This window comes from Lactuca serriola, chromosome 2, assembly GCF_051521515.1.
Source record: "Lactuca serriola cultivar US96UC23 chromosome 2, Lser_US96UC23_V15, whole genome shotgun sequence".
Classification (NCBI taxonomy): domain Eukaryota; kingdom Viridiplantae; phylum Streptophyta; class Magnoliopsida; order Asterales; family Asteraceae; genus Lactuca; species Lactuca serriola.
In genome coordinates this window covers 140,443,433-140,457,625 of record NC_136409.1, presented here as the reverse complement: position 1 = coordinate 140,457,625, position 14,193 = coordinate 140,443,433, and the positions used below count along the sequence as shown (strand labels likewise).

The following is a 14,193-nucleotide window of genomic DNA, read 5'->3' as shown; positions in this document are numbered from 1 at the left end:
TGGGATGCATACCGCTAAGTCGAAACTTAGGAAATCATAACTTCCTCATACGAAGTCAGATTTAGACGTTCTTTATAAGTACGATCTTGGTTTAACGTATTCTACGACTTTCGTTAAAATTACTTAGGCTACATATCGCTCTATCGTAAATTCACTATTTATGCCGTGCAGTGTCGTGTCGGTTCTGTCGTGAAACTTTGACAGATCCTAACTTCTTCGTTATAACTCAGATTTCGACATTCTTTATATTTTCGGAAACCTTGCCACGACCACTACGTCTTCATGTATCAATATCGGTTTTATCTAAAATTTTATTTTCATGCTTATTTTTATCCTTAATTCATTTAAGCCACAAAATTAAGCATAAAACACATAATACTCAAACAATACATTTCTATTATTTCAAAATGAGTTATAAAGGTTAACCTAGACTATTACATCAATATTAATGGCTAGCTTGGAAACACGGGCGTTACATGTTAGCTATTTCTCAAAGATTGATTTGAGATATGGCTATCATCAGTTGAAAGTACATGAGCATGATGTACCGAAGACGGCTTTTCGTACTCGATATGGGCATTATGAATTCCTTGTCATGCCATTAGGTCTGACAAATGCTCCTGCTGTATTTATGGATATGATGAATCGCGTATGCCTTCCAATACTCGATAAATCTGTCATCGTATTCATTGATGATATTCTAATCTATTCCAAGTCTGAATCTGATCACGCCATTCATATTCGTGAAATATTAGAACTTCTTCGAAAGGAGAAACTATATGCTAAATTCTCAAAATGTGAATTTTGGCTTCGTCAAGTTCAATTTCTCATCCATGTGATTTCTGATGATGGTATATTTGTAGATCCTATCAAAATCAAAGCCATTTAGAATTGGGAAGCACCCCGTAATGCTTCTAAAATTCGCAGTTTCTTGTGTCTCGCAGGATATTACCAGAGATTCATTAAATATTTTTCACGTATAGCCGTACCTCTCACGAGTCTTACACGAAAGGAAGTAAAGTTCGAATGCGGTGAAACCCAAGAAAGAGATTTCTCAACTCTAAAAGATCTTTTGACCCATGCTCCGATCTTATCACTTCTAGAAGGTAATAATGATTTTTCTGTATATAGCGACGCTTCAAGATTGGGACTCGGTTGTGTGTTGATGCAACGTGGTAAAGTGATAGTCTATGCCTCAAGACAACTGAAAGATTATGAAAGGAATTATCTCACCCATGACCTCGAACTCACTGCAGTGGTATTTTCCCTAAAAATTTGGAGAAATTAACTTTTTGGTATGAAATGCCAATTGATTACAGACCACAAAAGTCTTAATTACATATTCAGTCAGCAAACTTTGAATATGAGACAACAACGAGCCATGGAGCTGATCAAAGACTATGACTATGAAATCCTGTATCATCTTGGAAAGGCCAATGTAGTTGTCGATATACTTAGCAGAAAAGTTCATCAAAATAGTGTGTGTTATACTATTACTCACACTACAGTAAGGTTCACTATTCTTGATGAATTAGAGAAATGGCAAGTAAAGGCCTTAAAGCCAGAAAATGTGAAGAAAGAAGGGATGTCACATTATACTGATGTTTTACTTGGTGATCCATGAGGATTGAAGGTATTCAAGAATCGAATATGGATTCCAAAGATTAGTGGATTAAGATAGAAGATTTTAGATGAAGCCCATAAGTCTAAGCTGTCAATACATCCTGGTACAAGTAAAATGTACTATGATGTAAGAGCTGATTATTGGTGGCCTGGATTAAAGAGAAACATTGGAAAATATGTGTAGGAGTGCTTGATATGCTTAGAAGTCAAACAGAGCACCAAAAGCCTTATGGAACTCCTAGTGTTCCTGTGTGGAAATGGGAAGAGTTGTCCATGGATTTTATTACTAAATTGCCAAAGACTGCTAGACAACATGATATCATTTAGGTAATTGTCGACCGCCTAACTAAAAGCGCCCATTTTCTCGCCATGCGTGAAATAGCTCCAATGGAGAAATACGCACAAGTGTACTTGGATGAAATTATTATAAGACATGGTGTGTCACTAAAGATTATTTCCGATCATGATACTCGCTTCACTTCTCATTTTTGGGTGAGTATGCAACGTGAATTGGGATCTTGAGTCGCTCTCAGTACAACTTATCATCCCCAGACAGACGGTCAGCCAGAGAGAATGATCCAAATAGTAGTAGATATGCTTCGTGCAGGTGTCTTGGAGTTCGGTGATAACTGGTAAAAATACTTGCCTCTTGTCGAATTTTCATATAATAACATTTACCATGCTTTAACCAAAATGCCACCATATGAAGCACTATATGGACGTAGATGCCGTACTCCGTTATGTTGGCGTGAAATAGGACAGAAAATCCTTGGAGGCCCTGAAATGATTCAAGACACCACTAGTAAGATTCAAATTGTACGAGAAATAGTGAAAGCGGCCTAGGATCGAAAAAAGTCCTTTACAGAAAGGAGGAGGCGACCCATAGAATTCCAGGTGGGTGATTTTGTAATGCTGAAGGTATCCCCATGGAAAGGCATTGTGCGATTTGGGAGAAAGGAAAACTAAGTCCTAGATTTGTTGGTCCTTCCAAAATCACCCAAAGGATTGGTAAACAAGCACACCTGTTGGAGTTATCAGAAGATTTGGCAGGTATTCATGATGTGTTTCATGTGGGTTATCTACGTAAATGTTTAAGCGTATATAATGAAACATTTCCATTATCCGAGGTGAAACTAGATAATAAGTTAACATATGTAGAAGAGTCTGAAGAGATCGTAAACGAAAGAAAGACTAATCTACGTAATAAAGAAGTGGAGTTGGTGCTTGTCACGTGGAAACACCATCGAGGCCCAAAGTATACTTGGGGAAATAAAAATGAGATAAGAACAAAATATCCCCATTTGTTTTAATCGTTGTAATTTCGGGGATGAAATCCTCAAAACGAGGAGGTATTTGTAACATACATGTTCGGTTATCGTGTTTTGTAACTTTTAAAAATGAATAATATTATGAAATATTATGTGATTTTTAGCGTTGAGTTCTAATAGATAGTTTTTACTAGAAATAAAGTAAAACTATGTTTAGAATCACTTGGAAAATATTTTAAGTCTTATGCAATTCCAATCAAAAGTCAAATATTGAAATTTGACGAAAATATAAAAGTTGAAATAAGTAAAATTTTATTATTGAAAGTTGTAGATAATTTCGTTAGAAACATTTAGGCGAAAACCTCATCGAAATCCAAGTTATAACGAATAAGTTATGATAAATCGAAGATTCACGACAAAACCGGCAAACACTATTCAACGTAAAAAGTGAGTTTTCGATAAACTACTTTCTAGCTTTAGTGATCTAAGAAAAAGTCGTAGTATTCGTTAAACCGAGAATTTTCATAAAAAGAACGTCCAAATCTGACTTCATATGAGGAAGTTATTATTTTTCTAAGTTTGGGAATAGCAGTAGACAGCTAAAAAACTCGAAATAAAGATCAAATGATTTTTAGCCGACGCAACCTAAACGAGAATCGAAGGTCTCCTCAATAATAGTACAATGGTAAAAAGACAGACAAAAACGGACATCGGATGAAGAAGTTAAAAATTTTTAACGGACTTTTCCTGTCATGGCCCGTTAAAAATATAATATTAAAGATTAAATGAAAATTAGCCAACAGAGTCTAAACAAAAGTTGTAGTGCATAATCTCACCTACACATGGATATAAAGAACGTCAAAAACGGAGCTCTTATGCAAAATACATGAATTTTTGAAGTTTTTAAATAAAAATAAATCAAAAATCCAAGGATTATCGGAAGGGTACGCCCAATGTACTTCTCTTCGTACGCTCAGCGTACTTCGCACATGCAGGGTCAGAAGTCGGCCACGTCTTTCTCTCTTCGCACGAAGCAAACATATCAAGTTGGATTGCCACATCCGAGCCCGGGTTCCGATCAGATGACACCTCGTAGGTACGCCCTGCGTACGAGCGGTAAGCTCCGTGTAGAAGACCGCCTCGCTGTATGCCCAACGTACCGAGGACTTACGCCTATCATAGTCAGCAGCTTCGCTGCCCTACAAATAGAAATCGAGGCTGCCGTATTTTTGTTTAGAAAATCTCATTTCTTTCACACGTTTATACCTCCCACTCTCTCCCAATTTACCCTAACACCCCCGAAGCCCTGGTATCATTCCCGACACCCGAAGCAAGTCCCGACGCTCTGAAGTTCCCGAGAAAATTATATTTCGAGTCGAAACTCTGCCCGTGTAAGACCGGTTTTCAACTAAAATTCCCTGTTTCGTCACAGAAAGTCATATTTAGAGCCGAAGTGCTGTCCAAATTATCATCCAATCCTTGATTATTTCACGGTGAGTTCAATATAGGGAAAATTGTATATTATGTGTTATATATTCAATGTAATTTCCTGTGTTATATCGTATTTATGCCTTTGGCCATGTAGAGCATGACTCGTATAATTTTCTGGTATTGGCTTTGTGCCTTTGGCCATGTAGAGCATGACTCCTATAACTTCTGGTATTGGTATAAGGCTATGTAGGGCTGAAAGCCTGTATATTTTAGCAAACTGATAATCTGAAATTGTATTTTCTGTGCCATTTGGGCTGAAGCTTTATTGATGTATATCAAGTTGAAATTGATTGTTGGTTGATATGGAAATTCTGTCATATGATACACACATATGTATTTGTTGTTCTTTGTCTCTCTTTGCTTCTGTCATATTGATATGTATATGACATAGCATTATATTGTAACTGTTATTGAACTCACTAAGCGTCATCCGTTTATCCCTCTTAATGTTTAAACCATTGCAGGTGATAAGCATCCAGTATAGTCATGTACTTGTAGAAGATGTAGAATAGATAATATTACAGTTTTTGTATTGTATTCTTGGGAAAGTATATAATATATAAAACTTTGTAAATCTTAATAGTCGGTGTGTATCTAGTCTATTGAATTAAACTATCAATGTAAAATATTATTTTATGAATATGCATGTAACATGTTTTGGAGTAATTTGGAGTGATAATAATGTCTTTAGTATGAAAGTTCGGGTCGTTCATCATTGCTCGCCATGGCGCTCACGTCTCCATTGTTCTGACCATGATGTTTGGGTCTCCTTCGGTTTTTAGCAGATGTTCCATGAGGAACTGGGCACTAGGCTACACTTTAGCATCGCCTATTATCCGCAGACCGACGGCTAGAGTGAGCGGACGATACAAAATCTTGAGGATATGTTGCAAGCCTGTGTCATTGATTTTGGTGGGAGCTGGGACTCCTACCCGCCTCTTGCGGAGTTCTCCTACAAGAACAGTTTTTACTCCGACATTGGTGCTCCACCTTTTGAGCTCTTGTATTGGTGGAGATGTCATATTCCCGTATGTTGGGGTGAGGTTGGTCACAAAGTTATGAGGCGGACCGAGGTGGTCCTTCAGACTAAATAGATGATTCAGTAGATCAGATAGAGATTGAAGACTGCTCAGAGTCGACAGAAGAGCTATGCCAACCGACTTCGATCTGAGTTGGAGTTTCAGGTCAGCGACATGGTGTTGTTGAAGGTCTCACCTTTGAAAGGTGTGATTCATTTTAGGAAGATGGGGAAGTTGGGTCCCCGATATATTGGGCCCTTACAAGTTATTGTCATGGTTGGCAAGGCTGCCTACATATTGGATTGATCTTCCTGAGGAGCTCAGTCAGATTCATAGCACTTTCTATGCTTCGCAGCTGTGAGAGTGCTTATTAGATGAGGACACAGTTGTGTCATTGGATGATATTCAGGTTGATGAGCGCCTGAATTATGTTGAAAGACTAGTAGCTATTTTGGAGAGGAAAGTAAAGACCTTGTGAAGCAAGGAAGTACCTTTGGTAAAGGTACAATGAGAGCATCAAAGGGGCTCCGAGTGGACCTGGGAGCCGGAGGAGGAGGTGCGGGAGCATTACCTAGATTTGTTTGCTGCAACAGACTTTGAGGACGAAGTCTAGATCAAGTGGGGGAGAGTTGTAACATCTTTGGCTTTCAGGTATTTTCAAATCCTTCCTTTGCTATTTAAATATGTTATTTTGGGTCCTTTCAGTATAAAGATGTAGCCTTATGAAGCCCTAGGGTCAAAATGGTGATTTTTGGAAGCAAGACTGGTATGCTGGGCGTACATGTGAGTACACTAAGCATACTAACGCGTGCCCTAGTACGCTGGGCGTACAAATATGTGCACTAGGCGTACTAATGTCCGGGTGAAACCCTAATTTTTAAGGTTTGAGGAGTATTTAAGCACCTTTATGGATCATTTTGCTTCACTCTTTCAACCTCCAAGTCGTCGATCCGTTTTTATCAAACCCTAACCCCATAAGTAAGTGTCTTGAGCATAAAGTGTGTTATTTGTGTGCTTAAAGGACAAGGAACTATACGAAGGAGTCAAGGAAGGAAACCAAGCTTGTAGATCTTGGATCATCATCTCATTTGGAAGCTTAAGAAGGTATACACTTGCTACCTCTTTATTTTGTTTGCTTAGATCTCATCATGGTAGCTTTATGATGTTCTTTTGTCCCTAAAAGTCCAATTTTTGTGCATGTTTGATTTTGAACGTATTAAGCTGTTGTTCAAGACCCTAAGAAGGGTCCTTAGTCATAAAAATGAGGTCCCAATGGCCAGAAGTGTTTCATGCACTTGGAAAAAGGGTCTTAATTGGTTAATACCTTGTATTAAGAACTTATGGATGTGTAAAGTCATAAAGTTGGAGACTTTATGACTCTAGGGTGCATTTGGACCATGGATCTGTAATATGGGCTTAAGTGCTTAAGCAATTAAGCACTTAATGGACTTTTGGATCTACGAGGGTACACCCCACGTAGGGAGGAGTATGCCCCACATACTCATTCAACCACCCCGATGATGGTCAATGCGAGGCTCGCGTACGCCCTGCATACCTCTGGCGTACGCCTATCGTACATCGTCTGTGGGCTTTTGAGTTTAGGGTTCGAGTTTTGGGCCACCTTTTGGGCTTGCATGGCTTGGGCCCTCATTGGACTTTCAGAGTATGAGTGTTTTGGGCCAATTAGAGAGTTAGACCTTTGGACATGGCCCAATAGGAGGTTAGGCCCAATTTGGAAAATTGGGCCAATTATGGGTCTTGAAGTAATTTTGGACTTTGAATCAAAATTGGACATTAGGCCTTGGCCCAATTGGGGAAAGGGTAAAATGGACATTTACCCTAATCATGAATCGTTACTCAAGATTAGTAATCCAATTGTTAATTGGATGTTTATTTTGTTCTGATAGTTGGGGATTCTTCGTGAGCCATCAGCCTGAGGTTTTAGTGAGGTTTGTCATTGTGAGGTGACTGTCCTCACTGTACTTTTGGGTCGAAGGCACTAAGGCCGAACCTTTGCTTTGATAACCTGATATTGTAGAAGTGATGAGTATGGATTTGATATGCATGCTAGTCTTGATATGCTATTCTGGTAGATCTGTAGGACTACCTGCGATATTGTTTGTTTATCTGAATGTGTTATTATCTATTATATATCAACATATTTTTCGGGTTGGGTTAAGGTTGTATTGCTTCGTGCTGTAGCCAAAAAACCGTAGAGCATACCAGATATGAGCTGAGGGTTAGGGAGGGCATGCCAGACTCATACTGAGGGCTCATGGGCATTCCAGATACGAGTTGAGGGCTGGGAAGGGCATGCCATACTCAAACTAAGGACTTAGTGGTATTATGTTGAAGGATTGATCAGGCCTGGGAGCAAGCCAGATATAAGATGTGGGGCCATGGGGCAAGCCAGACTTATGTTATGGGTTTAGGTGTAATCTAGTCTGTTAGTTGCGGACACATTTCATGTTGTTATCATATTTGTCCTATTTTGTTATGTACCGGTATTTTGGGGAACTCACTAAGCTTTGGGCTTACAGTTTTGAATTATGTTTCAGGTACTTCAGAGGATTGCGGGAAGGCAAAGGCGTGATCATGCACCTCCACATGTTTTTATTTCATGATTTGGGGATTTCTCTGATGATGAAGTTATTTTCGAAAACAATTTGTAAACAATGATGGTTTTGAGTATATGTTAAAAGTTTAAAAATTTTGAGAATTTTATTAATGTTACAATTATCATAAATGATTGTTGTGGTTGAAGTTTCTACCATCCCATTAATTATCATTCTATAAGAAAAGTACTTAGAAAGTTCTTTATCTAAGTGGGAGCGATATAGAACTTTAAGAACTAAAGATCCATAAGCTAAATGCATTATAGTTTGGAATTAGTAAGTTTTCAACTATTGTTAATTCTACTCAACAGTTGATCGGAAACTAGTGAAACACATAGAGATGTATTCATGTATGATTATCAAGTATGGGCTTGATTAATCTTCCTCCATATATTACAAATATATAAAGTAAGTGACTTTTCAAAGGAGAAAACATACATAAGTGAAAATATTTCAAGATTTAAAGTTAACATCTCAAAGTAAGAATCTTCTTTCTTATAAGTTAATTGCATAGTGTGATTTAATTATAAATCAAGATGACTCTTATGTTTTCTATAAAGCTAGTGGGAGCGAAGTAACATTCCTAGTCTTATATGTAGTTTACATACTAATTCTTGGAATAAGAATCTATATAAATAGACCAGGACAACTTAAAAAATTAAGTAAAATTGTATTAATTGTCAAGGATCTTAAGGAGCTTAAGATATAAGACTCTGAGAGAGTTTATCTTGTAAAATACCGCATGCCATGATTTTAAGCACTCCTCAAAATCTTCGTGCAATGTTTTGAACTAGTTCATATGATTGTATTACATATGTTGCTGCAATTGGATTAATCATATATGTCATAACTATGCATGAAGGCTAGGTAAGTCGTATGCTTAGAGCATGTCGATTGATACCAGTATAATCCGAGAACAAGTCATGGTGTGAATTAAAGGAACATTCTAAATTACTTGCGAGAACTAGAGGAATATTCCTAATCTACAGAATATTTGAAATGAAGCTATGTTTAAGTTGTTGCACATATGCTAAACTGTCAAATAAATTGAGATGTTTCTCAATTGGGCGTATTCTCATTATGAATGAAGAGAAATTACATGGATAGTAGTTCCATGTAGATTTTAATTATAGTTACACATCAGAGTTAGAGTACATTATTGTTTGGGGAACCACATACAAAGATGCTTAATGTATAGTTCATTATAACTATGAATAATCCCATTACGCAAGTATTGGTATCTAAGTCATATTTAAGCATCAAATACATTCTCAATAGTTTTCTCTCTCTCTCTCTCTCTCTATATATATATATATATATATATATATATATATATATATATATATATATATATATATATATAACTGAAAATGTTGGTATTCGAGAAGTTTATAAAAATCAAGGTTGCCAAATCTACTTAACAAGCTCCTTCATTAGCTAAAATATGAAAGTCAAGCTGATGTTATAGGGCCTTGTTGATATAAGTAGATGTATTTGATTGAAATTTAGTATTTGGATATTAGAACAATACAAGCAAAATATATTGTGATGAGTTGATATATTGGATATGAGTCTTTCATTAAATAATTTTTGTGTTCTATATTAGCATGTTTAAATCCTTGAATAACTAGGTTATTCTAAATGTCTATAGTCTTTCATAGTTATGGGAGCATCTATGAGGTAAGACTAATATGAGTGGATTGGTTGATTCTCATGGAGATGAGAATAGAAAGAGTTGCTACTAACTTCATAGGTACTTGATTACGAGACTAAGTATTGTACTTGACCCATATCAAAATCACTTTATGGATCGTAGTCATCAGTGATATTTTGATCAAGGTTGTATATTTGTATTCTTAGACTTGAGATGAATATTTGGGACTTGAAATGAAGGAATTGTTGTGCTTTGACATGGTTTAACGCTATTCCATAAAACGCAGTCATAAGGGTCATCGTTGGGTATGACATGAACTACATGAAAGGCGTATATAGTCAAGATGGGATTTGTTCCCTCTTATTCGTTGAGAGTTAGACATCTAAGGTCTTACGAAAAGTTGTACACTAAATGAGATTGATGACGATCCATATCTCATGTTCAACATGATGTTTGAGATAAACGAATAAATGATACCACACCTTTAGTAACAATTATAGCTTAGAGCTCCTAGAATTGACTGTTGATGCGATGACACTCTTCATATGCTGTTAGGGGTAGTAGCCCGTTGTTAGACGCCAACTACTGTCTATGTCAGTCTGTAATGAATATTGTGAAAGTGGGAGATTGTTGAATCTATATGCCTATGAATCATTATTGAGTGATATTGCTAATAATATATGATTCTTTTATTTAATTAGGGAATATTTTTTTTTGTGAAAATAATAATTATAAGAGAGCATAACTAGTCATTATTTCATATGGTATCGACTAATGAGTCATGCACAAAAATTTTTGGATTAGTTGAATCCTTTTTTCTTTTACCTAAAGATAAAGTTTATATTTTATAAACTTTGAGTTTATAAAATTTAAAACAATTCTTCTTCCTTATCAAGGTATGGCCGAAAGTTTATATAAAGGAGTGGAGGTTGCTTGTCAACCTTCATACCTTGTCTCCTATGCTCCTAAATGCTACCAATACTTTAGAGTATTTTAATGTCAAGCCTTACCTTGCATGCGACTATAAAAGAGTGTATCTTGCATGAATTTTGGCTAGTTGTTCAAGTGCATATTTTCTCCCCTTCTTCTCTAGAAAGTCGTAGCTTTCTATGGTCTCTCCATCTTTCTTTTTGAAGTCAAGTGTTGGTGATTAGAAGCCCTCTTGATTTGTATCCTTTAGTGCTTATTTGAGTTAAGTACTTAAAGCTTAAGCCACTCAAGAATGCAAGAAGAAACTCACATTCCAAGTGGCTTATCTTGATGGTGAATACTTGTAGAGAAAACCATGCACTTTGATTTTTCTATCTTCATCAACACCCCAAAACCTGGTGGATTCCAAGACTTCAAAGATTGTCATCCCGAAACACGCTTTGGTTGTTTTTAATATCATTCTAACATTTATAAATGGATCATAGATGGTCTGGTTTTGTTATAAACTTAAAAATAAACTGGTTATTTTTATAAGACTTCCGTTGCGTTTTTTATGAAAAACACACTTATATTTTGTATCAAGGGTGCAAAGGTGCCGAGCCGAGCCCGGGCCTGGTCAGGTTCGACTCGGTCTCGTTTAAGTTATACAAGGCTCGAGCTCGAGCTCGACTCGATTCGAGCTTCTCGTACTGAGCTCGGCTCGAGCTCGAAAATAATTATACAAGCTCGACTCAGGCTCGGTCTCGGCTTATTTTTTGTCTGACGTGCCTAAATAAGCTTAAGTTCGGCTCGAACTCGTTATGAAGTTCGTTTACTAAATCCCTAATCCCTAAATATGTTTTTATTTTAATATAGAAAAATAATAATAAATTATATTATATAAAGGCTCATTTAGGCTCGCGAGCCTAATCGAACTTAGTGACATAAGCTCGAGCTCGAGCTCGTTTAATAAACGAGCTTAATATTAATTAAGCTCGAGCTCGGGATCGTTTAAAATCGATTTTGAGTCGAGCTTTTAACGATCCGATCTCGAGTAGCTCGCGAGTAGTTTGGCTCGTTTGCACCCTTATTTTGTATAAAACCCATCATTAAACATAAAAGATGGAGTTGATGATTTTTTTAAATAACAATAACCCTAAGAAATATATAATTTGAGATCCGAGATCTAATCGGTACTTGCCCCCTTTATGTAGTCCATCGTTTTAAAAGAAGAGTGTATTTCATAAATACCTTACATATTGATTTTTTTTTTTCACTTTTGTTTTGTGAACTTATATTTCTTTGAAAAAAAAAAAAACCAAACTTTTAACTAAACCTGTAATAATCGTATGATTATAATCTTCAAAGCGTTTTGTGGATGCTCAACTCAAGTTAAGTGAAAGTTTTGAAACATGAAATACTAAAAGTTCAATATTATGAGAAGTACAAGGGCCAAAATTAGAACTATAGGCTTATGGCGTGGCAGCAGTTACTGCCATCCGATCTTATCGACCTGGTACAAAAGGAGTGGCACTGGTTACTGCCATTGATCCTATCGACATGCTAAAGCAGAGTGGCATGAGTGGCATCCATTACTGCCGTCGGATCTTATCGACATGGTAGACGGCGAAAAATCAAGATTCTAAAAAACAAAGTATGACGTCGTTTGAAAGAAATTTAAGAAAGCAACAACCCCAGTCCCCAGATAATTTCTTCAAATTCCCTCAAGCCTCCTCATTCTTACACGTATCAGGTGAGCATACAATCCAAAACCTCATTTTCTGAATCTTCGTTTTGAAGCTCTAAAACCCATCTTCCCGAACCAATTTCATCTGGGGAAATCAAATAAAGCAGGACAGAAAAAATGGTTGATGTCATAGGGAAGATTAGTAGAAGTTTTAAGTTTTCAGCCTGCAATAATGATAACGCATGTGATAGATTCAAGAAAATTTCGTCGGTGATGATTCAGATGCCAGCCTTTTCAAACCTGAGAGCATCTTCCACCATCCGATCATCAGCCGGCACTAAAACTATTGACCGGAGAACGGTTGTCGGAGGTCAACAAAGAGGTATTAGCATCGGGAAAGCTTTAAAATGGTGGGAGAAAGGGCTTAAACCGAACATGAAGGAGGTGACCGGAGCAGAGGATCTCGTCAACACTCTTCTAAATGCAGGTGATAAGCTGGTCATCGTTGATTTCTTCTCGCCTGGTTGTGGAGGTTGTAGAGCTCTTCACCCCAAGGTACCCTTATATATTTTCCATATATTTATATGAATATATACGATGAATAGATATTGATGTTTTGTGTGATTGTAGATATGTCAATTGGCGGAGATGAATCCCGACGTACAGTTTTTACAGGTGAACTACGAGGAGCATAAGTCCATGTGTTATAGCCTCAACGTTCATGTTCTTCCGTTCTTTCGCTTTTATAGAGGGGCCGAAGGTCGTGTTTGCGGCTTTAGTTGCACCAATGCCACGGTTTGTTCTTTTTCACCGTTTTTCTCGTTTTGTTAATGTAAATGCTAAACAAACAAGTATTGTTATCATGCAGATCAAGAAATTTAAAGATGCTTTAGCAAAGCACACGACTGATCGTTGTAGCTTGGGCCCTGCAAAAGGGTTAGAGGAGAAAGAACTGTTGGCACTTGGTTCTAATAGGGACCTATCTTTCACTTATGGTCCAAAACCAAATCAACCGCAACCAATAGTATCACTATCAGTGTCAGAATCAAGTCTCCCTCTTCCTCGCTCTCTGAAGCCGGTATCCGAAGATGATAAGGATAGGAGCCTGGTTTCTAGGGGGCAATGAGTACGACATATGGTATTGTTGGTTTTGTAATTAAGATAGTAAGAAGAGGAAGCGTATGTGTGGTTGATAGAGCCGGTCCTGAAAATTAAATATTGTCAAAGGTTTAGGACGAACAAGAAAAAATTGGTTACGTGCAGCTGCCCCCTTTTACCCCGGCCCTCAACGCCTCATGGTGGTTGGTGTGCCATTCTACTTTGTTTTTGTTTTGGAAGAAGAAGGAAGTGATGTAAATAGGCATTTCTTATTTGTCTCTAATATATGTGGTTTGTGGTGTGTATATATAGAAGGTTAACTTAATTACCCGACTCATAGTTAAAATGTTTCGATTCCTATTATATTTAGATGGGATACGCAAACCGTTAGCGACATGTGTAATGTTTTGCTTGGATTGGGTTGTGAATAGAACACAAAGAAGCATGAATTGTGTGTGTATATTTGTATTATATCATCCGTTATATTCACCGCTAACCATCATAATAGTGGGTGTCATGTCATCACCACTAACCATCACTAAACTTATGGGATACCCACCACTCACCACTCCACTCCATATCATTTTATTTTATTATTTTTAATTTAAAAATAAGATAAAATTATATTTTTTGAAAATAACAGAAAAAACATTGAATTTTTTTAATAAGTTTTTTATTAATTATAAAAAATACATATATAATTTCAAACTACATTACTTAATTAACCTATAATTAAAAAAAAAACATTACATTACTTAAATAATCTATAATAAAAAAACAAACAAACATAAGTAAAAAAAATTAAAACTTTCTGCATCGTAAAAGTATT

At 36.7% G+C, this 14,193-nt stretch overlaps 1 protein-coding gene across 1 annotated transcript; it reads left to right on the top strand.

Moving 5' to 3' along the window:
- Positions 1-12,198: 12,198 nt before the first annotated feature.
- LOC145086879 (thioredoxin-like 1-1, chloroplastic) lies at positions 12,199-13,801 on the top strand. Its single transcript, XM_079024725.1, has 3 exons — positions 12,199-12,821; positions 12,897-13,061; positions 13,135-13,801. Exons 1-3 carry the CDS (start codon positions 12,444-12,446, stop codon positions 13,390-13,392), a joined length of 801 nt encoding a protein of 266 aa, XP_078880851.1. The 5' UTR covers positions 12,199-12,443; the 3' UTR covers positions 13,393-13,801.
- The last annotated feature ends 392 nt before the right edge of the window (positions 13,802-14,193 follow it).